Raw genomic sequence first — 26,924 nt, forward strand, 5'->3', positions numbered from 1 at the left:
CATCATGCTGAAAATCTTGCAATACATGATCCCCATTGTGCTGAACATCCTGCATATCGCCTCCTCCAAGTAGAGAGGAGGCCTTTTGAAGACGTTAATACAACTTTCTTTCTTTCTTTCTCTCTTGGAGCTGCCTATAAGGCTTCAGCTCTCCTCTCTCTCTCTCCCACTCTCACTCTTGGCCAGCCGCCCCACTTCCTCTCCTCTTTAGCTTAGCTTATATGCTGAGCGAGCAGGTTTACGCTCATCAGGGCAGGCAGGCTTCAGGAGAGCTTTCTCTACCACTGACCATGTATTCACTTTGAGATGTATGATTGATCAGGCCAGAGTGAGGAAGAGAAAGCTTTATTGCTACTTTGTGGATTTCCGCAAGGCATTTGACACAGTGCCACGAGAGAGGCTCTTTCAGGTCTCTTGGCATACCAGCAGATATGACATGGGGCATCTACGCATTATATGAGCAGGTTTCTGGGCGAGTCAGATGTCCAGGAGGTATGTCTGAGATTATTGCTAGCACCATTGGTGTGAAGCAAGGATGCCCACTTTCCCCCATGCTATTTGGGTTATACATTGATGAGGTGGCTGACTTCATTACACGAGGAGGCGGAGATGGAGTTGATTTAGCAAGTACCTCAGTACATATTATGCTCTATGCTGATGATAAGTGTCTGAGTCTCCAGGTGGTCTACAGCAGCATCTACATGCACTCGATGATTTCTGCACACAGAGGGGTCTTACTGTGAACCTTGGAAAAACCAAGGTTATGGTCTTTCATACATCGAGACAGGGCAGGAGTCAGCTGACATTCACTCTCGCAGGATGCTAGGTGGAGGTGGTGACATCATACGTGTACCTAGGGGTTACCTTCTCTGCAGCAGCCACACGCTTCACCATGGGTTCAGCAGCCAGAGCTAGATTGACACGGGGATATGCAGCATTGGCTATGCTAGAGAGACAGTGCCACCAGGCGCATTTTCAGGAGCCCCGAACGAAGGGGTGGTTATTTGACACATTAGTCACACTGGCATTGATGTATGGAGCAGCGGTATGGGGGCCAGGCCTTGCTACCCATTGGTGGACACAGATAGAGAGACCACAGGCCCTCATGATGGCACGCATGATACGCAGCAAACCGTCAGTACCTCATGACATTATCCGAGCAGAGTTTGCTGCGCCTCCTATGATGGTAGAGGCCATATTTCAGACTATATGCCTGCTAGACAGATTCAGAGAGATGCCACAGGACAGATTGTCATACAGAGCTTTTGAGGCATCTAGACAGCTGGCTGAGGCAGGAGACAGAGGATCATGGTATGCACAGGTCACACATTGGTTCTCACAGCATGGCCTAGACATGGATCATCTACCACCATTCCAGTATGACAGGGATGCACCACATATCCGTCTCTCTCATAGTGAGAGGAACAGAGTACTGAGACAGGATCTATGGCAGCTCTATACACGAGAGACATGGATATCGCCTACACAGCCTCTTCCACCGAAGATGCTATACTACAGAGATCACTTCATGAGTATCATTGATGATGGATTTATAGAGAGGCCTAGATACATGGAGGGCTTTTTACCACACGGCTCCCGAGTGGCTATTGGTCAGCTCAGAGTTTCATCACACCGATTGGAGATTGAGACTGGCAGAGCAGCACGGATCCCCCGAGAGGAGAGGGTATGCAGATTGTGCAGAGAGGAGGTGGAGAGTGAGGAGCATTATGTATGCAGATGCAGAGCATATACAGCCATCAGAGAGAGATATCCCATTTTATTCAGAGAGCCACATTCCCGACGCCAGATCTTTGAGGCAGCAGACCAGCGCATACTGGGGAGATACATTCTAGACATACAGCGCCACAGAGAGACATTATTACAGGCTCAGACAGCTCCAGAGGGGGGGCGACAGACACAGATTACTACATTTTTTCAGAGATCCATCCCCCTCCCAGCCCCTACACGGCAGGGAATTACTCTCCAGAGAGCAGAGACACTTAGAGCCCGCAGGAGACAGAGGACACCTGGCTTTCAGACACCACGCCTATACCAGAGAGAGATGACAGAGATCAGAGCTCAGTTTCACAGAGAGGGTGCGGAGCGACTGGCTCGCTTCAGAGCACACCCAGGCATGTTCTTCAGGGAGCTGTGGACACCCCCTTCACTGATGTATACCATTTTATACCCCCAGTATGGTACAAGATGGAGCTAGCTAGGTTGCATATCATGATTGTATACTCCATGCATATAGCTTTGCATTCTCCTAGTAGTAGAGCTCCATCCCCTGCACACCCAGATTCAGCTTTTTTTTGTTCAGAACTTTTTCATTTTGTTGGGATGACAGAGGATACCCCATACAGGTACTCCGATTTGTCTCATAGGCCGAGTTCGGTCTTTTGGAAGACGTTAATAAAATCTCTCTCTCTCTCTCTCTCTCTCTCTCTCTCTCTCTCTCTCTCTCTTCGCTTCACCCACCCTGCATTTCGCTCCCTTCCTGGATTTCGCCCCCCCCCTTTCTCTTCGCTTATCTGCATTTCGCTCCCTTTTCCCACCCACCCCTGCATTTCGCCCCCCCCTTTCTCTTCGCTTATCTCTTTCCACCGGCCTTCTCTCCCTTCGCTTCACCCACCCTCTGCATTTCGCTCCCTTTCTCTTCGCTTATCTCTTTCCACCGGCCTTCTCTCTCTTCGCTTCACCCACCCTGCATTTCGCTCCCTTCCTGCATTTCGCCCCCCCCTTTCTCTTCGCTTATCTCTTTCCACCGGCCTTCTCTCTCTTCGCTTCACCCACCCTCTGCATTTCGCTTCCTTTCTCTTCGCTTATCTCTTTCCACCGGCCTTCTTCTCTCTTCGCTTCACCCACCCTGCATTTCGCTCCCTTCCTGCATTTCGCCCCCTTTTCCCACACACCCCTGCTCAGGCCCCCAAGGCAGCAACATAACTCTCTCCTGCACCTGTAGCTGAGTATCTTGTAGGTCGCATTTTTTGAGTCTCCCCCAAAGGGGAGAGGGTACCCTTGAGGGGGGACTCCTTCCACCAACAGCCCTCTCCTTTATCAGCAGCAACACATGGAAAGTAAGAAGTCTTTTGCCTCAGTCACCGCTTCACGATTACCGCCCATTCCTCCACCCGTGAGCAAGCCGACACCATGGGAAGCCTACCTCATGCAAGAACTGAAGAAACTCCAGGGAGAATTAGCAGCACTGAAACACGAGACTATCAAGAAAGATGAACAAATCAACGAACTGAAAGTGCAAGTGCAATGTCAAATCCCCACGGATCCCCTCGTGATCGATCTTGGTTCGAAACTCGAATCCTGCAAACAAACGAACAACAAACAACAAAGGGGGTGCAGGCCTGACTCACCTCCCAACCATGACAGCCGTGGGCAAGCCCACAGTCTTGGCTGTCCCCACCGAGCCACGAGCTGAGCTAACTAGGTTGACGTACCGACCAATCTCCTCCTCGCGACGTCCCATACCGCCACGAAGTTGCCCTCGCGGGCCTCGAGATTGCTGCCAGCCTCGGCTGCGTAAAGCAGGTGCACGTCTGCACTAGATCCAGGCTCCAAGACCATAGAGCTCTCACAAACTCGCGAGACTCTCTATATCCAATAACTAACCTTGGCCACCCTTTTATAGGCTCTTGGCCGGTCATCGGGCGTCCACACTTGGCCGCCCGCCCGTCCATACTTGGGTGCCCGCCCGTTAGTATATCCCTAACTCAGCTCGTCAATCAGCCTGCCTAGTTCCAAGCTTCCCCAAGCCTCGAAACTAGTCTTGCATGCGTATAGCACACGGTAGATACCCACTGTGCACATGACATACTCCCCTTCCTCTAAGAGCTCACTCCTGAGCTCACTAAAAAGCCAGGGTAATCTCTCTGAAGAGAAGTCAGTGTCTCCCATGTAGCGTCCTCCTCAACACGATCCTTCCACTTGATCTTGTATTCCGTGATAAGCGTATGACGCAATCTTCGTTCACGAAAGCCAAGAATCTTTTCAGGTTCGTGCGGAACAAATGTCATGTCCTGGACATCTATAATTTCTTGAGGAGTAACTAACTGATCTGCTCCACCCAGTACTTCCTTAAGTCTACTGACATGAAATACAGGATGAACTTTCACATGAGAAGGCAAATCCAATTCATATGCAACTGAACCAATCCGTCGTGTAACACGAAATGGTCCACAGTATCTAGGGGATAATTTCGGAGATCTACCTGTCCGTAAAGTCTCGGAGTCAAATCCCCACGGATCCCCTCGTGATCGATCTTGGTTCGAAACTCGAATCCTGCAAACAAACGAACAACAAACAACAAAGGGGGTGCAGGCCTGACTCACCTCCCAACCATGACAGCCGTGGGCAAGCCCACAGTCTTGGCTGTCCCCACCGAGCCACGAGCTGAGCTAACTAGGTTGACGTACCGACCAATCTTCTCCTCGCGACGTCCCATACCGCCACGAAGTTGCCCTCGCGGGCCTCGAGATTGCTGCCAGCCTCGGCTGCGTAAAGCAGGTGCACGTCTGCACTAGATCCAGGCTCCAAGACCATAGAGCTCTCACAAACTCGCGAGACTCTCTATATCCAATAACTAACCTTGGCCACCCTTTTATAGGCTCTTGGCCGGTCATCGGGCGTCCACACTTGGGTGCCCGCCCGTCCATACTTGGGTGCCCGCCCGTTAGTATATCCCTAACTCAGCTCGTCAATCAGCCTGCCTAGTTCCAAGCTTCCCCAAGCCTCGAAACTAGTCTTGCATGCGTATAGCACACGGTAGATACCCACTGTGCACATGACATGCAAGCCATGAAGACGAAGCAAGAGGAAGCATGAGAAGGACCCATACCTACAACACTACAAACAGAAATGACAAACCATGTTTCAAAGGTAAATTCAGTTAACTCACAAGATTTTGTTAAAGAAGTCATATCAGCGGTCAAAGAAAAGGAACGAATGGAAAGTAACAAAAAGGTAATCAGAGTTGGTGGTCTTCCTCAAGGCTGGGATAGGGCAGACATAGCTCAAGAGCTTCGAGAAGACTACATATTAGATACAGATGTACTTACAACACAACTGAGCAAAGTAGTCCCCTTCGTGGACTTAGGAGACCCTATCTCTATTATAGTAAAGGGTACACAGGCAAAAGTCTCCTATATGGACAACAATGAGAAAATAGCAGTGATGAAGCAAACAAGGTCTCTCCAAGGGACAAAGGTATGGATAGCTGATGAACTCACCCCGCTACAACTCAAGAACAAATCGGCAGAGCTGAATAAAGTTAAAGAAGCAAGAAAGAATGGCAAATGGGCAATATACAGAGGAGGACAAGCAATCATTAAAGAATTCCGTACCCCACCCCCCTCAAGAGCAAATCCATCCATGGATGAAATATAGCTATTTTTATTTTGAACCTCAATTTCGAACTAGATGCAATAGAACCCATTGTAATTTAAACTCTTAAGAGTCTTAAGAGTTCATTTTGAGTTATTTTTTTTCCAGTTTTATGCCTCTTTGGCATCGATACCCAGAGTGGAATGTAAATGGATGTACCTGATCTGTCCCATAGGTCGGATTCGGCCTCCCGTGGACGTTAATATAACTTTCTTTCTTTCTTTCTCTCTCTCTCTCACACGGGTAGAGATTACCAGGCTTATCAGACAGGACTTGACTCAGCTGGACACTAGGAGGACATGGATACAGCCGACACACGAGCTTGGTACGAAGATGGCTTTCTATAGAGATCATCTTCTCCAGCTCACGGAGGATGGGTTTGTGATTAGACCCAGCTACATGAATACTCATCTTTCTCATGGGGTACGGTGTGCTATTGGTCAGATGCGCACATCCTCACACCTGCTAGAGATTGAGACTGGCAGATTCAGAGGAGTACCAGCTGAGGCCAGGATTTGTCAGCTGTGCCAGATGGAGCCAGAGACAGAGTTACATTACATATGTCACTGTCCAGTATATTATGAGATATGAGGCCGTTTCCACTGCCTGTTCAGAGAGGGCTTTGGACCACTTTCTAGAGTCATGAGATACCAGGATCAGAGATGCCTTGGATTGTACTTGCTGGAGCTGCGTAGACATAGAGAGGGTCTCCTGAGAGGGAGGGGATCAGAGAGGGAGAGACACCTACAGAGGCAGATTACAGACTTCTTTCGACCAGAGATTGAGCAGTCAGGTCAGCAGGCATTGCAGCTAGCCCCAGAGTACAGCCGCACCAGAGATTGATCGGGCTATAGAGCTGGGGCGGTCCAGGCGCCCCAAGATGAGAGGCCCATCTCGACACCGGCGGAGACTACAACAGAGGATCAGGACCATACTAGCACGGCATGGGAGACGTCCAGTCAGGGTACTCACCATGGAGGATATTGAGGAGATCCGCCAGCGTCCGATGCGGCACATATTATGAGATGGAGGCACCTCCATAGTGTACCCCTCCGTCCCACATGATATTGTATCCCCTCACTATATTCCACTCACCTCCATAGCGTACCCCCCCCCCCCCTCACTATATTCACACCCTATAAGGGTTTCTGTTTACCTTCCATTTCCAGTTTCATTTTCTAGGTGCCTGGAGTATCATCTTTATTTTTCATTTTCTGGGTTTTTTTATCCAGACATTGTATCAGATCCACCATGATGTAACTTTTGGTCTCATAGGTCATTATGGCCTTTTGAAGACGTTAATATAACATTTCATTTCATTTCATTTCTCTCTCTCTCTCTCTCTCTCTCCTCGCTGCCGCCCTGTTCGTGTCCGCCGACTTCCCTCCCGCCTGCTGTCCCCCCATATGCTATTTTGCTCCTAGTACATCGACATATGCAGCACCTAGAGGACAGTCTCCTTTCTCTGTGCTAGATGATGACATATGGGAGTTCTCTAGGGATGGAGACATCATCCTGTTAGGGGACTTTAATGCCCGGACGGGCAACCGCCAGACAGCCTTTTATGATACCTCGGAGGAGATGCTGAGAGAGCTGGACACTCTGGATATGGGATTAGACAGACGCTCACAGGATGTGGAGTGCACAGAGTATGGGAGATATTTGGTAGATATGGGGACTGCACATGGGTTGGCCATACTTAATGGCTTGTAGAGTTTTCCTTCAGCTGGATTTACTTGCTTTCCACATAGACATGGTGCTAGCATAGTGGATTATGTTATGGCTATGCCGAGCTTTGTTTCATGCATTGAGGACTTCACAGTTGGATCTCGGCCCATTGGGGTAGTAGTGGATCATGCATTGTTGACATTGACTATCTCTTTTCACTTTACCACAGCTCAGAGGACACGAGTGGCAGATCACACTCGATATACTTTTACCTCAGAGACTGATGCTGTCTACACAGATGGGATTTATAAACGTCTGTACACAGAGGAGCCAGGGAGACCTTTGGAGGAGTTGACCCATATACTGACAGAGACTTTACAGGATGCAGCGAGAGAGGCATATCCACATACTCAGCCTGGACAGAGACAGCGTTCTGGATGTATGCCCCAGAACAGCTGGTATGATGAGGAGTGCAGAGAGACCAGAGCCCGATTGCAGCGGGAGGTTGCTTTGGGAGTCACTACTCACCGACAGTCACGTATTGCCTTCCGACGCCTTGTGCGAAGGAAGAAGTGGGCCTTCCTTGCTCAGCTAGAGCAGGAATTATACCAGCTGTTCTTGAGCCAGGATTCGAGGGAGGCTTGGCGTCTGTTTCATGAGTCCTCCCCTGCTTTGGCCATCACTTCTACAGAGGTCTGGGGTAGTTATGCAACATCTCTATATACAGTTCCTGGACAGACACCTTTTCCTGACCCGCCAGCACCATGCCCACAAACACGTACTTTCTTTACCGTAGAGATGGTAAGGAAGGCCATTGATAGGATGAAGACTGGGAGAGCATATGATCATGATGGATTGGTCGCTGAGCACTTTATTCATGCGAGAGACATGCTGGCAGAGCTTCTAGCAGTGATGTTCAATCGTGCTGTGTGCGAAGGCTTACCCGAGACTTGGAGTAGGTCCACCATCGTGCCTATCTTCAAGTCAGGGGACCCTATGTGGCCAGGGAATTATCGCACTATTATGATTGGTCACACACTAGCACGATTGTATGCATCCATTCTTGAGCAGCAGTTGAGTAGATGGGCAGAGAGAGAGGGCATTCGAGTAGAGGGACATGCAGGGTTCAGGAGAGGTTTCTCTACTCTTGACCACATCTTGACTCTGCGGGCCATTATTGAGGAGGGCAGGTCGCATGGGCGACGGATTTATTGTAGCTTTGTGGACTTCCGCAAAGCATTTGATATAGTGCCCAAAGCCAGATTGATGAGGCGATTACAGGAGATGGGGGTACCCACAGTTGGAGACTGGTATACCATCTACTTGGAGCTGATGCTGCTCTCATGTTTCTATGTTCTTAGTATTTCATGATGAGTTTCCATGGATAGTTTTGTATCATTCCAGCGAGATAGCTATGTTTATGTTTTCTTTCTGTTTTATTTTCCATTCCATGATGAGATTTGCCATGGACATTATTGTATCAGGTTAATTGACGAGCCCCTCTGCAAATAGAAGTTGTATAAGGCATCCATGTGCTTCTGTAGTCCCTCTTGTGAGTCTGCAATAAGCACTATATTATCAGCATATAAGAGAATAAACACAAGTATGGCTGCTAGGGATGCCCCTCCACCTCCCGCTTTATCAATAAAGTCTAAGGAGGGCATGTGGGGATGGTGAACTCGGAGATGAGTGAAGCAAGCTTAGGGGGTCCCATAATATAATCCACCGTGCTCGATCCTCCACTATATGGAAAGCTTGTGAGTCCGTCGGATAGGGGCCCCTATGCCATCCCGTTATAAATAATGAGACCATGCCAAGAACCCATCTCGAGGAGGTGCCTCCCATATCTAGTGATAGCTCCAAGGTCTTGAGAAGCCCGCTGCAATTTTGTGCCCTCTTGGTCAAGTGCCAGTGTCTCATAGGGCCCTCAGAACTATATAACTGAGACTACTCACTCTTGGACCTAGCGTTGAAGTTCCCAATGAGGAGAACTTCACCTAGTCCCAACATGGCTGAGATCTCATCAGACAATGACACATAAGGGGACTCCTTCCTCTCCTCTGCCTAAGTGGTAAGGCTATCCTGACTATCCTAGATAGCATATCGCGAAGTATCTGGTGCAAAGTTGCGACACATCACATGCACGACACGAGGAAATCCCTCTCCGAGCTTTGGCATGTCTCCGTAGAGAAGACAATATCTCATCCTGTAAATGTCTCCTGGAAGCCTCCCACATCTGACCACAGAATCCCACTACAGTTCCAGTCCGCCATCTTGATGCGTGTAGTCTCACAGACCCCGTTCCCCTATTTAGGGGTGCGGAGAGGCAGGCCGGCAAGAAAAGAAAAGGCAGGGAGAAGGAGGAGAAGGAAGAAGAGGTAGAGGAGAAGAAGTAAAGGGGAAAGTGGAGGGGGAAGTAAAGTGAAGTAGAGGTAAAAATGGGGAACAAGAAAGAAAGAAGAAGTAAAGAGTAGAAGGAGAAGAAAAGGTAAGAAGAGAGTGAAAGATGTAGAAAGAAGGGAGAAAGAAAGAAAGATATATTAAGCGTCTACTAAAGACCCAATGGGCCTATGAGACCAAAGGTCACGGTCTTCTATACTTGCCCTAGTGTGAGGAAACACACAGAGATCACCTACATGGGCAGCCAGGTGGAGGTAGCGAACTCATATATCTGCACTTTCATGAGCTCTGGTTGATGCTTCTCCATGAGACAGGCATCACAGGACAAATTAACTAGGGGATACGTTGCACTTGCCCTCCTAGAGAGACAGTGCTACTAGACACTTCCAGGAGCCCAGGATGAAGGGTTGGCTTTTTGACACACTAGTGACTCTAGTGATGATGTATGCATTCCCATTCTGGGCACTAGGCTTATTAGCAGCAGATTGGCAGTGCATAGAGCGTCCACAAATTTTGATGCTCAGCTCAGCATAGGCTCTAGATTGAGCTTGGCAAAGTAGCAGGGATTCCTAGAGAGAGCACACACACTATAGATTGTGCCATGGAGGAGTAGAGTGTGAGGAGCATTATATTTGTCAGTGCTTGGTGTATTATGAGATCAAGGGGAGATTCCACTGCCTATTTAGAGAGGGGTTTATCTCCAGTTATGGAGTATCCAGACCTGCATTGTCTCGGACTGTTCCTGTTGGAGATCCGCGACACAGAGAGTTACTATTTAGAGATCCCCGACCCTCACACCCATCTGAGTCTACCGTCACTATTTTTTTCCGCCCATAGGAGGAGGACACTCAAAAGGATGAGGCCACCACAGTAGTGACGAGGGGCCCAACATCTCGCCCCTCCATTGGAGTTACCTGCCTTGTGCCACCACACTTCGGAGAGCTAGACGGCCTTACCCTCTAGGAGTCGGGCACCTAGGCTGACTAGCCCTAGATTGATGAGATCCACATTCGCCACCGAGCATTTGTAGCTGCTACCTCGTCCTAGCTTCTCCTCGGTCTTGCAAATCTAGGTGCCCTCCTCACACCCTCGCCAATGCTGGACATCCTTTATGGATCCCTACCACACATCGATGGATAGCTCCCTCTCCACACTCAACCCCCTGTATCCACAATGATGAGGATGGTGATCCTCCATCATGAGGATAACAATGATGATCCATACATATCTACATTTACCTAGAAATTAGTATTAGTTCTTTTCTTATGTTGCCTTTTTGTCCATGATGAGATTACATGGACACATTGTATACCTTTTGTCTCATAGACCTGTTCGGTTGTCTCAGAATAACCAAAGCTCTCACTTATAGAGTGATAACTACACCATAAATAGCTAACTCGCTATAAAGGCCATTAAGCTTGTTTTATCAATCCAGGAACCCTAGCCAAGTATCAGTTTGCTTATCCCTAATCTCGAGCCCCCCTAACCCCACTGGATTAGTTTTGTAATCCATAGATTAGTGTCCAGGTACATAACACTCTAGCTCAAGGCAAGCAAGTTTCACCGTTGTTTCTGTTTCAGCAGCATGATGAAGGCTGGCTTTGTGTACAGAGATTTTCACACTAAGATGTCAACCACCTCTTTGGATCTTTTTTGTCAAAGGCACGTCTTCCGTTTTTCGTTGTCCGCCTTTCGTTTCTCCTTCTTTTTGCTATGGATTTGATAGAGCATATCTTGGGTGATTGTCCTTTAGTTGGTCCTCAAACCACTTATTGTGCCGTAGTTTTCTAACCATTAATCCGTAGGCGGATAACAATCTTTGCTCGCTCAGTTTCTCTAAGACAACTAACCTCTTGATGAGGGGGTTTCTTTAAAGGTTATGTCTTGGTGCAATTTGGAGGCTTGGAATCAAGCATTCCATTGGCATGATGGAGTCACTGGAAAGGTGTGTTGTTGACAGCCACCTTGTAGATAGTGCAATAGGCCCATAGAGCAGAGTGCAACTTATGCTCCCAATTGCTTCTAGATACCTCTACTATCTTGGTGAGAACGGGTTAGAATGTTTTGTTTGTGCTCTTGGCTTGGCCGGTAGTAAGCTGTTGACTTTTAATACACCACGAGGAATTCTTTGAGCAAGAAATCGATTAATTTGTTTATAAAATGCGTGTCGTGATCGTTCTCACTATTTCTAGTGGGTAACTGAAATGCGTAATCACAATAGATTGCCTGCGAGCTTTTTGCGTAGCCTTTGGCATTTATCGCAGTGTTTAACAAATTCTTCTACATCTAGAGAGAGAGTAGGGCTGGAGAACCTTATGGGCTATTGTGTCCCTTGCAAAGTGTTCTCTGCCGATGCAAGAATGGGCTTGCTCAAGGACGGCGACAAAGTCACCTTCATGAACGCATTTCCTCATGATGCCGTCTTGATCCCTTTTTAACAGCATTCTCGCTATCAATTGATAGGGGGTAGCCTTTTTGATGAGGCATCTGGTTCAGTCCTCCTTGATGGGGCAATTTATTGGGAAGAAGTGGGCGATGTCTTCACTCTATTCCAGTAGGTGGTCAATGTGGGACAATGGGGCATTGAGAAGATCATCTTCCACTCCTAGAGGGGGTTCTCCATTTGGAATTCTAGAAAGGTGCACATGGACATGCACTGATCCCTTTCTCACGGTGATGGTGAAGTTGAATTCCAAAAGAAAGCGTAAACATCTCTTTATGCACTCTATGGTGCAAGGCTTATTCACCATGAAAAATCAGATCCAGTCTGGGGATCGCAAGATGGGTGCACTTGCCAGTGCCTTCTTTAGCTTTTCGTATGTCCACTTGATCTTGTTGAGCTTACGTTTGATAGCTCGACAGAGCTTGGCTTGCTTGGAGGTTGACGGGCTCCTTGTCACTTTTATTGGCCACTGTCTTGGCCTGAAGGGTGTCTTGTTTACGTCAGTTTCCCACTCCATGTGAATCAACGGCCTAAACGTAACGAAGCCAATGAAGGTGTGTCTCCAAGGGGAGAACATATGTCTTAGGCTTCCTATGTGGTTTTCTCCTTCGTGGCCGGGTGATTGTGGGCAATGCGGAAGTGGCTTCTTCCACTGAGCAGTAATGGCTAGATGATTCACTAGCTATCCCTGGTTCAAAGTTAGAAATGGGAGTTTATTTCCATTCCGTCCAGCCTTGCAAACCTTGTTTCAAGCTTTCGTGGAAGAGTGTCCATGGTTGCCAAGACATGAATTCAATCCTTAAGCTAGATCTAGAAGAGACTCGTAGTTTGTGTTCTCATCTTCACTATGCCAACAACTTGTTGGCAACTATTGCCAATGTTAATTGAAGCGGTTTGGACGATTGTATCGGACTTATTGGCAAGAACGTCTTAACCCATTTGAGTATTTGTCATGTGCACAGTGTGTATCTACTGTGTGCTACATGCACACAAGACTAGCTTCGAGGTTGGGGAAGCTTGGAGCTAGGCATGTTGATTGCCGAGCTGAGTTAGGGATAGACTAACGGGCGGGCACCCAAGTATGGACGGGCGGGCGCCCAAGTGTGGACGCCCGATGACCGGCCAAGAGCCTAAAAAAGGGTGGCCAAGGTTAGTCATTAGTTATATAGAGTCTTGCGTGTCTTTGTGAGAGCTCTATGGTCAGGAGCCTGGATCTAGTGCAGACGTGCACCTGCTTTATGCAGCCGAGGCCGGCAGCAGTCTCGAGGCCCGCGAGGGTAGCTTTGTGGCGGTATGGGACGTCATGAGGTAGAGATTGGTCGGTACATCCACCTAGTTAGCTCAGCTCGTGGCTCGGTGGGGACAGCCAAGACTTGTGGGCTTGTCCACGGCTGTCAAGGTTGGGAGGTGAGTCAGGCCTGCACCCCCTTAACGTTTGTTTGGTTTGTTTGCAGGTTTCGAGTCTTATACCAGGAGCGTTCTACGAGGAGATCCTATGGGGATTTGACAGTGGTATCAGAGCAAGCCTCGTGAACGAGCAAGTCGGTAGGTAGAAATGAAATGAAATGTTATATTAACGTCTTCAAAAGGCCAAAGTGATTTATGAGACCAAAGTTACAACCATGTGACATCTGATACACTGTGTGGAAAAGAAAAGAAAGAAGTGAAGGTAAGTATCTAGCCCTACAATACATCAGTAGGGAGCATCCGGAAGGAGCAACTAGGGAGAGTGGGAAGCTAATGCTACTAGTCAAAATGGGGTACATGAGTACATGGATACATGAATACATGAATATGGGGGAGTACAAAAATGACACTGAGTACAACAGTATATGGCTGAAGTGGTAATCATCCTAGGAGCTCTAGCATGGGTCTCTGCCGGATGGCCTGGATATCTGCCATAGTGAGATGCCTAGTCGGACGAGCCCGATGCCTCGCAATGATGCTCTGAATCCTCCGGTGTAGGCACCGTCTCGGATGTGAGGATCTGCAAGCCCTCGGGCGTTTGGATCTGCCCAACTGGATAGCTCTCTCAACTAGAGTCTCACGGGGTGCCCATTGCTGGGATGTCGGCTGTGTGTCCTCCCGGGTAGTCCCTCTAAAGAAGTCACTAATTTGTCTCTGTGTGGACTCCCTGCTAGTCGGGCGTCTACTCTTGATAATGGACTCTCTGAGCCTGCGGATCTCCTGGAGATAAAAACCCAAGCATCGCTGATCACAATAGTCCATGACTCTAGCCAGTGGTCCAAATCCCTCTCTGAAAAGGCAATGGTAGCGCCCTCGAATCTCATAATATGCTGTGCAGCGAGACAGATGTAGTGCTCCTCCGTCTCTGGCTCTATCCAACAAATTTGACAAATCCTGTCCCCTAGAGGTATGCCTCTAAATCTGCAAAGAGGTCGAAGAAAAGGTATGAGTTCGAAAAGCGTACTGTTTTTCTGAGTATACTGCTGTTTCTTTGAATTCAGCATGTTTCTTTGAATCGTAGGAACCCATGATGAAGGTTTTGGTCTTGTTAAGGGTTGGTTGGCTTAGCAAGAAGAAGGGCTTTATGTTTTGCAACTGTATGAACAGTTTGTGGAAGAGAGAGAAGTAGAAAAAGCCAATCGGCTGTATGTTGTAATAGAAAGAAAGATTTATTAACGTCTTCCAAAAGACCGAACTCAGCCTATGAGACAAATCAGTGTACCTATGTGGGGCATCCTCTGTCATCCCAACAAAATGAAAAAGTACTGAACAAAAAAAAAAGCTGAATTTGGGTGTGCAATAAGTACAATGAGTGGGGGGAAGGGGGTGGAGCTCTACTACTAGGAGAATGCAAAGCTATATGCATGGAGTATAATTCATGATATGCAACCTAGCTACCTCCATCCTGTACCATACTGGGGGTATAAAATGGTATACATCAATGAAGGGGGTGTCCACAGCTCCTTGAAGAACATGCCTGGGTCTGCTCTGAAGCGAGCTAGTCGCTCCGCACCCTCTCTGTGAAACTGAGCTCTGATCTCTGTCATCTCTCTCTGGTATAGGCGTGGTGTCCGAAAGCCAGGTGTCCTCTGTCTCTTGTGGGCTCTGAGTGTCTCTGCTCTTTGGAGAGTAATTCCCTGCTGTGTAGGGACTGGGAGTGGGATGGATCTCTGAAGAAGTGTAGTAATCTGTGTTTGTTGTCCCCCCTCTGGAGTTGTCTGAGCTTGTAATGATGTCTCTCTGTGCTGTATGTCCGGGAGCCGTGTGGTAAAAAGCCCTCCATGTATCTAGGCCTCTCTATAAATCCATCATCAGTGACACTCATGAAGTGATCTCTGTAGTATTGCATCTTTGGTGGAAGAGGCTGTGTAGGCGATATCCATGTCTCTCGTGTATAGAGCTGCCATAGGTCCTGTCTCAATACTCTGTTCCTCTCACTATGAGAGAGACGGATATGTGGTGCATCCCTGTCATACTGGAATGGTGGTAGATGATCCATGTCTAGGCCATAGTGTGAGAACCAATGTGTGACCTGTGTATACCATGATCCTCTGTCTCCTGCCTCAGCCAGCTGTCTAGATGCCTCAAAAGCTCTGTATGACAATCTGTCCTGTGGCATCTCTCTGAATATGTCTAGCAGGCATATGGTCTGGAATATGGCCTCTACCATCATAGGAGACGCAGCAAACTCTGCTCGGATAATGTCATGAGGTACTGACGGTTTGTTGCGTATCATGCATGTCATCATGAGGGCCTGTGGTCTCTCTATCTGTGTCCACCAATGGGTAGCAAGGCTTGGCACCCATACAGCTGCTCCATACATCAGTGCCGGTGTGACTAATGTGTCAAATAGCCACCCCTTCGTCCGTGGCTTCTGAAAATGCGCTTGGTGGCACTGTCTCTCTAGCATAGCCAATGCTGCATATCCCCGTGTCAATCTAGCTCTGGCTGCTGAACCCATGGTGAAGTGCATGGCTGCTGCAGAGAAGGTAACCCCTAGGTACATGTATGATGTCACCACCTCCACCTGGCGTTCTGCGAGAGTGAATGTTAGCTGACTCTTGCCCTGTCTCGATGTATGAAAGACCATAACCTTGGTTTTCCCAAGGTTCACAGTCTGACCCCTCTGTGTGCAGAAATCATCGAGTGCATGTAGATGCTGTTGTAGACCTCCTGGAGACTCAGACACTAATACAATAATATCAGCATAAAGCATAATATGTACTGAGGTACCTGCTAGATCAACTCCATCTCCGCCTCCCCGTGTAATGAAGTCAGCCACCTCATCAATGTATAACCCAAATAGCGTGGGGGAAAGTGGGCATCCTTGCTTCACACCAATGGTGCTAGCAATAGTCTCGAACATACCTCCTGGGCATCTGACTCGCCCAAAAACTTGCTCATATAATGCATAGATGTCCCATGTTACATCTGTTGGTATGCCAAGAGACTGCAGGCGCTAAAAGAGCCTCTCTCGTGGTACCGTGTCAAATGCCTTGCTGAAATCCACAAAGCAGCAATAGAGCTTTCTCTTCGTCCCATTCAGGCTGCAGGAGGCCAGTGGATGATTCGAAATGGTTTACTATTCCGTAATGACAAAATTTGTGTACCACAGATCCTGGACATTACGTTCAAGATTCTTAAGGAGTGTCACGACGCCCCTTCTGTTGGACACCCTGGGGTACACAGGACATTATCGTTAGTGAAGGACACTTTTTACTGGCCAAAGATGAAAGGGTATGTAGAAGATTATGTTCTCAAGTGTCAAGTTTGTCAAGCAAATAAAGCTGAACGCTTTAGACAAGTTGGATTGTTGCATCCTTTGCAAATCCTAGGTAATAAATGGGAAAGTATTTCCATGGATTTTATTACCGGATTGCCAAGAACACATCAAGGCTATGATTCTACTTAGGTTGTGGTAGATCGCTTGACAAAAATGGCTAGATTTTTACCGACCCCGAAGACCATTACAGCTACGCAATTAGCAAGGCAATTTATCGAGCAATTGTTTAGACTTGTACGGGTTACCGCAAGACATAGTTAGTGATAGGGACTCTAGTTTACGAGTGATTTTTGAAAACTTGTTTTTGAGAAGTTGGAAACAACTTTGAATTTGAGTTGCTCAGATCATCCTCAATGTGATGGCCAGACTGAAAGAGTGAATCAGATTTTGGAGGATATGCTTCGAGCATATGTATCCAAAAGGCAAAGTTCATGGGAGGATTATCTTCTTATGTTAGAATTTGCATATAACAGTACTAAGCATACGAGTACAAGGTTTAGTCCTTTCATGCTTATGTATGGTTTTCAACCTAGATCACCTGTTACAGTGGGATTCTCAAGACTTCAGCATGATGCAGCACGTAATTTTTTGCAAGATACACAGAAAATGTTACAAGTTGCGAAGGAATCTATTAGAAGTGCTCAAGACCAAGACAGATTTTATTCTAATAGATATCGTTCACCCAGAGAGTTCTCTGATGGAATGTACGAGTTCCGAAAGATTCCGAGACTTTACGGACAGGTCGATCTCCGAAATTATCCCCTAGATATTGTGGACCATTTCGTATTACACGACGGATTGGTTCAGTCGCATATGAATTGGATTTGCCTTCTCATGTGAAAGTTCATCCTGTATTTCATGTCAGTAGACTTAAGGAAGTACTAGGTGTAACAGACCAATTAATTACTCCTCAAGAAATCATAGATGTCGAGGACATGACATTTGTTCCACACGCTTGGATTTCGTGAAAGAAGATTGTGTAATATGCTTATCACGGAATACAAGATCAAGTGGAAGGATCATGTTGAGGACGACGCTCCATGGGAGACATTGACTACTCTTCAGAGAGATTACCCTGGCTTTTTAGTGAGCTCAGGAGTGAGCTCAGGAGTGAGCTCTTAGAGGAAGGGGAGTATGTCATGTGCACAGTGTGTATCTACCGTGTGCTACACGCACACAAGACTAGCTTCGAGGTTGGGGAAGCTTGGAGCTAGGCTGGCTGATTGGCGAGTTGAGTTAGGGAAAGTATGGACGGGCGGGCACCCAAGTATGGACGGACGGGCGCCCAAGTGTGGACCCCCGATGACCGGCCAAGAGCCTATAAAAGGGTGGCCAAGGTTAGTCATTAGTTATATAGAGTCTCGCGTGTCTTTGTGAGAGCTCTATGGTCAGGAGCCTGGATCTAGTGTAGATGTGCACTTGCTTTATGCAGCCGAGGCCGGCAGCAGTCTCGAGGCCCGCGAGGGTAGCTTCGTGGCGGTATGGGACGTCACGAGGTAGAGATTGGTCGGTACGTCCATCTAGTTAGCTCAGCTCGTGGCTCGGTGGGGACAGCCAAGACTTGTGGGCTTGCCCACGGCTGTCAAGGTTGGGAGGTGAGTCAGGCCTGCACCCCCTTCAGGTTTGTTTGGTTTGTTTGCAGGTTCGAGTCTTATACCAGGAGCATTCTACGAGGAGATCCTATGGGGATTTGACAGTATTCCCTACCTCTCAAAATGAGGAGCTCCTATGTTGGACAAGTTTTGTGTGAGCATTATGATTATGAAATGGATGTTTTTCTTGAAGTTAGTGTAGGATTCTCACTACAATAAGCCGTTCAAATGAAAGGATTGGAAAAGCCATTTACAGGGAATCTGAAGAAGCCTAGCTGGTTATGCTATCACAAAGTTTGAGGATGACGAGGTTTTCTTTATGTTGTCAGAAGAAGGAAAGGAGGAGGAAATGATCATGCAGCTTATGTGCTGTTTATGTTTGTTGCTTTCCAGGTTGTGAGAGAGGTGTTGGGAATGCATGTAACAGTTCATAATGCTTTAATGCGAGAGCTCCATGATGCTGCTGTGGCTGTCGAAATCATATCCGAACCTTCCATGCTTGTGAAATCTGTAGCTCTTCTGCGACCCAAAGGACCAATATCAAACAAGGCGTAGGTGGTTTCTTCAGATTTTTTTCGGTTTTACCAAATTTGTATTAGAGACATGTTTTAGGCTTTCAGTAATCTGAACTCTCTATTATTTTACAGGAAGCATGGCTATTACACTCTAAAATGTTTGGAGCAGCTACTGACATCGGGCCATTTTTCTCGTAATGGGGTTGATGTCTCAGAGGCTGTATTACATTGCATTTCTGTTTCTGCAAAGCCAATACACCCGGTAAGCTTTTTCCACAGAATTGATAGAGGGATAGTTTTGCAAAGCTAGGTATGATAACCTGCTATTTACATATATGGATGGAGAGGTCAATGTTTAGACGTAAAGGATGATAGATAAATAGCTAGATTGGGAGAAAGGGACGTGTTGATGTCTGTTAAGGGCCAAAAACAACCCATGAGACCGGATTATAGCATCCTCCTTATACAAGTCCTATTGACAAAAAAGGTGTTGGCACAGCAAATTGAGAGAGCTGGAGCTCTCCACATATAAGCCCACTGATCTGCCTCCCTCCATTGTATTCCTTGCTGCTTCTGTTCCCGTCCCTCTTGCCACCCCCTTCCCTCTTTCTTCCTTTTCTTGGGAGGACTCCATGGCGGCTGCTCCTTCCCAACAAAGGCCACTCTCGTTTGCCCATTTTCAGAAGTGGACCTCCAGCTTTTGTCATCTTCAACTTCCTAAAAATTACCGGCAATGATCAAAAAATGGGGGGTTGTCCTAGAAGGCCACGTAAGCATGGAAGTCCGCCTAGGGGATGGGTGACTCAGCCCGAATCCTTTCTGCCCAGCCAGCTGAGCTGGCGGCTCAGCTCAGCCCAACTGGCGGCTGACTGGTGGTGCTGCGAGAGTTGTCAACTGTAGCTGCCCGGTGGCGTTGCAAGGTTGTCGACTGTAGCTGAGTGGCGGCGCTATTATAGGCGTAGAGCGATGTTCACCTTTGTGTAGCCGGTGGGTTGGCTCTGATACCAATTAATGGTTTAGGGTTACAGGTTTGGTGCTATGGAGGATGAAAGCGCTTCATGGTGTGTATGTGCACAAAGAAAGAAAGAAAGTTATATTAACGTCTACAAAAGGCCAAAATGACGTGAGACCAAAAGATTACATCATGCCCATGGAATACATCATCTTGGGACTAAAAATAAAAGAAAGGAACAAGAGCTGAAATGCCAAAGCTGATCCCAATACAAAGGGTGTCGAGCTCTCACATCACCCCAAAATATCCTACATAGGGCGCTGCCTCATGGTACCCAATGTAGTAAAGCTAAGCCTTTGTGAACAGATTTGCAACATTATCGTGTGTAGGGCAGTAAGATAAACTGATCTCCCCTGCATGTAGCCTCTCTCTGAGATAGTGATAATGAATCTCAATGTGCTTGGTATGTGCATGAAATACAGGATTTCATGCTTCGGCCATAGCACTCTGGCTATCAGTGAGAATGGTGGTGGGTGTCTTGCTGACACTCACGAAGATCAGCCAATAATCTCCTCAACCATACACAATCTACTGTAACTGTGAAGACTGCCCTGTACTCAGCCTCGCAAGTAGATGTGGCAATAGTGGGTTGCTTTTTGCGCAACCAAGATATGCATGAACTACCAAGAAAAAAACGATTCCCACTGGTGGATTGTGTGGTATCATAATCACCAGCCCAATCTGAATCACTGTATGCATAAAGCTGCAAGCTGCCTCCCTCGGGATAGAACAAACCAAGATCTAGGGTACCCTGAAGATTAGGAAAAATGCGTTTGATTGCTTGCCAATGCTTTGTGCTTGGGCTGTGCATGAATTTGCTCAACAAAGACACCCCAAAAGATATGTCAGCCTCGTGTTACACAAGTAAATGACGCATCCCACTGCCTGGCTGTAAATGCCGGCCTCAAAAGGCTCTCCAATATCATGCATAGTAAGCCGTACACTTGGTTCTCGTGGAGTATAAATTGGCTTACATTCATCCATGTGAAACCTTTTTAGCAAACTTTTTATGTACTTAGTTTGTTGCATAACAATGCCATCATCTCTATGCATATAAACTGTATGCCGAGATAGTAGTGTAATGGCTCTAAATCTGACATATCAAATTGAGCTTTCAAATCTGCCTTGAAATCTTTGCTAGTCCCTGTTATGAGCATGTCATCTACATACAAGATGACTATGAGAATATCGGCACATCATGGCCCTCAAAGCATGGGTCACGGACCTTGAACAAGAGAACATAGCACTCAAGGAGGAGGTGAGTGCATTGAAAGTGGAACTGGTAGCCGTCAAGAACACCGAGAAGGCAGAAGGGGAGATCAGTGACAACACTCTCACGGCCATCAAAGAAGAGATCTCCAAGGAGATCACACAGGACATGGAGGGAAAACTCGAAGCCAAGCAGTCAAGATGGGTTGAGGTGGTGAAGAAGAACATCCGTAAAGAAGTGAGGGAGGAGACTCAAAGGGAAGAACATCAAATCATTCACACCACCATTGAGGAGGAGAAGATGAGGCATGCCCGCCGCCTCAACATTCGAGTCACAGGTATAGCCGAGACACCCAACTCCACTCCCGAGAAAGATGGACAACTTCTATGCATGAAGCTAGGCTACAGGGAAGAAGACCCTCTCCCCTTTTCACCAAAGCATGGAGAGCCGGGAAAGACTCAACACGCAAGCGAGCCCTCATCCTACAGTTTGCAGCAGAGACGGAGAGGGTCACCTTCATGAGGAAGAGGGTCATACTATGAGGCTTAGAGGGAGCTCCTAATTTCTTGGATGATGATCTGATGAGGATGCAGCTAGAGCATAGGAGAGCTTGCATGCCACGAGTCTTACACGCGAGGAGAGAAGGCAAGAAGGCCTTCTATCGAGATGGTCGGGTCATCATTGATGGCCGGCCCATGGATTAGCGGTTTGGGGCCTATGGGACACAGACCAAGCCACTGATAGAGATACACATGCATAGTCACATGGGACGCGAAATGGGGACGGGGAACGGGGACGGAAAAGTTGGGATACTACTGTGGCCGGGATCAGGAGGGCTGACATGCTTCCCACATGGGAGTCATACACGGACCGGAGGCACGGTGGTAGACTACATTATGGGGTCTTTGGAGGGATCACAGCTTGTCACCTCATTCTCCATCCCACCTCGTCCTATTGGGGCAGATCATACATACTTGGCATTTTCACTAGCCGGATCACCAATATCACCAGCCCCCCACACACCGATGCCACACACTACCATCTACTTCACACATGACATGGTAGACATATACACTGGCAGAGTAGAGGATGGGCTCCTACTCATGGATCCCCTGGCACCTATGGATACCATTACAGCCCAGCTGGTAGCATCACTCCTACACACGGCTGCATTAGAGAGCTTCCCACATCGTGTCCACTCAGGAGAGCCTGCGAGATCTGGGACTGTGCCCCAGAACAGATGGTATGAAGACGAGTGCAGAGCCCTATACTCACGGCTCCGCATACAGCGAGCCTTGGGAGCCATCACAGAGCAGGAGTCGAGGAGAGAGATGAGACTTACTCGCCGCAAAAGGCGGGCCTTCGCAGAGATACAGGAGCTAGAGATCTTCCATTTCATCATGAGTAGAGATAGCCCTATCTCATGGCGGCACTTCAGAGAGCCCCGGACACCGACACCCATTGTTTGCAGACCCACAAACATGGCACACATATGCAGAGGGCCTATACCACGCCCCACAGCAGCCACCTATACCTCAGCCACAGGAGCCTCGACCTACCACAGCTAGTTGCTTTACCCACTCGATGGTAAAGGAAGCTATCCGCGGCCTATAGCATGGACGGGCCGCCGACCATATGGGCCTACAGGGTGAGCATCTCATATATGCAGTAGATTCTTTGGCTCGTTTTCTTGCACACCTGTTTAAGAGGGCACTAGCAGAGGGTTTGCCTGCGGAGTGGACGATGTGCACACCATTGTGCCGATCCACAAAACAGGGGATATGCTCGATATGCGCAACTACAGGACGGTTATGGTTGGCCACGTGTTGGCCAAACTCTATGGTGCACTGTTGGAGCAAGAGCTTAGCTTATATGCTGAGCGCGCAAGTTTACGCTTATCAGGGCAGGCAGGCTTCAGGAGAGCTTTCTCTACCACTGACCATGTATTCACTTTGAGATGTATGATTGATTAGGCCAGAGTGAGGAAGAGAAAGCTCTATTGCTGATTTGTGGATTTCCGCAAGGCATTTGACATAGTACCACCAGAGAGGCTCTTTTAGCGCCTGCAGTCTCTTGGCATACCAGCAAATATGACATGGGGCATCTATGCATTATATGAGCAGGTTTTTGGGCGAGTTAGATGCCCAGGAGGTATGTCCGAGACTATTGCTAGCACCATTGGTGTGAAGCAAGGATGCCCACTTTCCCCCACGCTATTTGGGTTATACATTGATGAGGTGGCTGACTTCATTACACGGGGAGGCGGAGATGGAGTTGATCTAGCAAGTACCTCAGTACATATTATGCTTCCACATATCCGTCTCTCATAGTGAGAGGAACAGAGTATTGAGAAAGGACCTATGGCAGCTCTATACACGAGAGACATGGATATCGCCTACATAGCCTCTTCCACCGAAGATGCTATACTAGAGAGATCACTTCATGAGTATCAGTGATGATGGATTTATAGAGAGGCCTAGATACATGGAGAGCTTTTTACCACACGGCTCCCGAGTGGCTATTGGTTAGCTTAGAGTCTCATCACATCGATTGGAGATCGAGACTGGCAGAGCAGCACGAATCCCCCGAGAGCAGAGGGTATGCAGATTGTGCAGAGAGGAGGTGGAGAGTGAGGAGCATTATGTATGCAGATGCAGAGCATATACAGCCATCAGAGAGAGATATCCCATTTTATTCAGAGAGCCACATTCCCTACGCCAGATCTTTGAGGCAGCAGACCAACGCATTCTGGGGAGATTCATTCTAGACATACAGTGTCATAGAGAGACATCATTACAGGCTCACACAGCTCCGGAGGGGGGACGACAGACACAGATTACTACATTTTTTCAGAGATCCACCCCTCTTCCAGCCCCTACACAACAGGGAATTACTCTCCAGAGAGCAGCGACACTCAAAGCCCACAGGAGACAGAGGACACCTGGCTTTCGGACACCACACCTATTCCAAAGAGAGATGACAGAGATCAGAGCTCAGTTTCACAGAGAGGGTGTGGAGCGACTAGCTCGCTTCAGAGCAGACCCAGGCATGTTCTTCAGGGAGCTGTGGACACCCCCTTCATTGATGTATACCATTTTATACCCTCAAACTTCAAACACACTAGGATGATGTTTTTATACCCACTTTTGGAGCTCTCTCTGTACTCTACCGGTTCATTTAATTTTACTTTGTACCCTTGAGTCTTGATGATGTATCCAGATGATGATGATGGACTATTTTGGTCTCATAGGTCATTTTGGCCTTTTGCAGACGTTTAATACAGCTTTCTTTCTTTCACACACACACTTCTTCTGCCTCCCTCAACGCTCATACATACACACTCTAGTCCCCCCCCCCCTGTTGCTGCTGTTTTGCTCCTGTGTCATGGATTAATTTTCAGTCCATTGACTGTGGGAATCTGCAAAAAGTCATGACCAAGACCGGGTTTAAAGAGGAGCTCGTGAAGATGGAGGACAAGCTCGGCACAATTATCAAAGAAAACAAGAAGATGGTCGACTCTTCCGTCACCGCAATCATAAACCGCCTCTCCAAACTCGAGAAGGGATTTGACAAAATCCAAGAGCTCGAAGAGAGATCTTCCAAGCAAGAGGCTGAGATTTCAGCTTTAAAGGAGGAACTAGTGGAGGCCAAATTGCATGCTAAGAGTCAAGCGGCTGAAATCTCAGCCCTCAAAAAAGAGTTGGCAGCCACTTCAAAAAGCAATCTTGAGGATGGAAAATTTCAGCCCTCCTTTCTTGAAGAGCTGAATACTATCAAGGAGCAAATGAGGATCATTCGAGAGGAAGAGGAGCAACATAAAGAGAAGACATCTTCATGGGTGGAGGTGATCACAAAGACACAAAAGAAGATGGACGAGGCGGAGAAATGGATCGAGGTCGCCAAGAAAGGGAAAGGTAAAGAATCGCCACCCATCCCCACTCCCACCATCATCAACATGACCCTTGAAGAGGAGCAAAGGAGGAAGACCCGGGCCTTACATGTACGAGTGTCCAGTCTAAAAGACCATGATGATGCGGAAGGGGAAAGCAAGGAGCTCTTCTCTATGATGGGCATTGAAGCCACGCACACAAAGGCATGGAGAGTGGGAAAGAAGAGAGAAGGTAGTGGTGGCGAATCTTCTAAGGAGAGAGCACTTATCATTGTTTCCCCTCCATGGAAGCGAAGAAGGACTTCTTGAAGAGACGTCCTACACTCAAGAAGACGGGAATATTTCTTGGAGATGACCTCACACTCTCGCAACTTGCTCACATGAAAGAAGTTATGCCAGAGATAAGGGCAGCCCGAGAGAAAGGGAAAGTGGCCTTCTATAGAGATGGTAGAGTGGTGATTATGGAGAGGCGCTCTTCATGACGGCGCGAGACCTATGGGACTACACTCAAAGTTGCTACTTGGAATTGTAATGGATCTCTACGTCTTGATGTAGGGGCTTTTGAGGATAGTTTCACTGGGAGGGACATCATCTTCTACTGTGAGACGCATCAGGCTCCTGGACAGCCCATGCCACATGTTAGTGGATACCGATGGGAGACAGCTTGTAGACAGGAGACTCGTTCAGAGCATAGAGGACAGGGCTCAGGAGGAATGGCAGTATTGTTTAGAGAGGAGCTACAGCCACTGATACATATAGTCCGCAGAGATGAGCAGGCTAGGTATATGTGGGTTAGACTGAGGCCAGAGACGGGCAGATATCTCTACATTGCTATATGCTATTTTGCTCCTAGTACATCAGTGTATGCATCACCTAGCGGGCAGTCTCCCTTTTCTATTTTGGATGATGATATTTGGGAGTTCTCCAGGGATGGTGACATCATTCTCCTGGGGGACTTCAATGCCAGGACCGCCCATAACCAGACAGTATTTTATGATACCTCAGAGGAGATGTTGAGGGAGCTTGATGTTAGGGATATGGGCCTATCTAGACTATCACAGGATGAGGAACATACAATGTATGGGCGGTATTTGATAGACATGGGGACTGCACATGGATTGGCCATCCTGAATGGCCTACAGAGATTCCCGACATCGGGCGGTTTCACTTGCTTTCCACATAGGCATGGTGCTAGTACAGTGGACTATGTTATGGCTCAGCCCAGTCTCATTCCCTCTTTTCAGGATTTTATGGTAGGCACTAGGCCGGTTGGAATAGCAGTGGATCATGCTATCTTGTCCTTCACTCTCACATTTCAGTTCAGCACCGCTCCATTGGGACAGGTCTCCACACACACTCGTTATACCTTTACGAGGGAGACTGACACCGTGTACACGGATGAGATACACAGACGCTTATGTGCCGAGGAGCCGGGACGGCCATTAGATGAGCTCACTCAGATATTGATAGATACGCTTCATGCTGCAGCATTAGAGGCATATCCCCATAGTCAGCCTACACGGAGACGATCTGGGAACATGCCCCAGAACAGTTGGTATGATGAGGAGTGCAGAGAGATGAGGATCAGATTACAGAGAGAGGTGCTCATGGGTGTTACCACTCACAGACAATCACGGATTACCTTCCGGCACCTAGTGCGACGGAAGAAGAGGGCTTTTCTTGCTCAGTTAGAGAGGGATTTGTATCAGTTATTTATGAGTCGGGACTCAGGCGAGGCATGGAGACTATTTCATGAGCATTCACCATCACCAGCCATTACCTCCACAGAGATTTGGGGTGAGTATGCAGCATCCCTGTACACAGCAGCAGGACAGCCGCCCCTGCCAGACCCATCGGAGCCATGCCCAGAGACATGTGCTTTCTTTACTGCTGAGATGGTAAAGAAAGCTATTGACAGGATGAGGACTGGGAGAGCATATGATCATGATGGTTTGGTAGCAGAGCACTTTATTCATGCCAGAGATATGCTTGCAGAGCTTATTGCTATGATGTTTAACCGAGCCATGTGTGAGGGTTTTCCTGAGACTTGG

General features: G+C 47.8%; 1 protein-coding gene across 4 annotated transcripts in view; it reads left to right on the forward strand.

Moving 5' to 3' along the window:
- Positions 1–26,924, forward strand: part of LOC147628739 (uncharacterized) — a 140,642-nt gene that overhangs the window by 61,284 nt on the left and 52,434 nt on the right. For all 4 annotated transcript variants that reach the window (XM_086813974.1, XM_086813975.1, XM_086813976.1 and 1 more), the window contains 2 exons: positions 18,641–18,798; positions 18,895–19,024. In XM_086813974.1, coding sequence (XP_086670100.1) covers positions 18,641–18,798; positions 18,895–19,024 — 288 coding nt within the window. The remainder of the gene's footprint in view (positions 1–18,640; positions 18,799–18,894; positions 19,025–26,924) is intronic.

This window comes from Cibotium barometz, chromosome 19, assembly GCF_041138505.1.
Source record: "Cibotium barometz isolate CiBa-2024 chromosome 19, ASM4113850v1, whole genome shotgun sequence".
Lineage (NCBI taxonomy): Eukaryota > Viridiplantae > Streptophyta > Polypodiopsida > Cyatheales > Cibotiaceae > Cibotium > Cibotium barometz.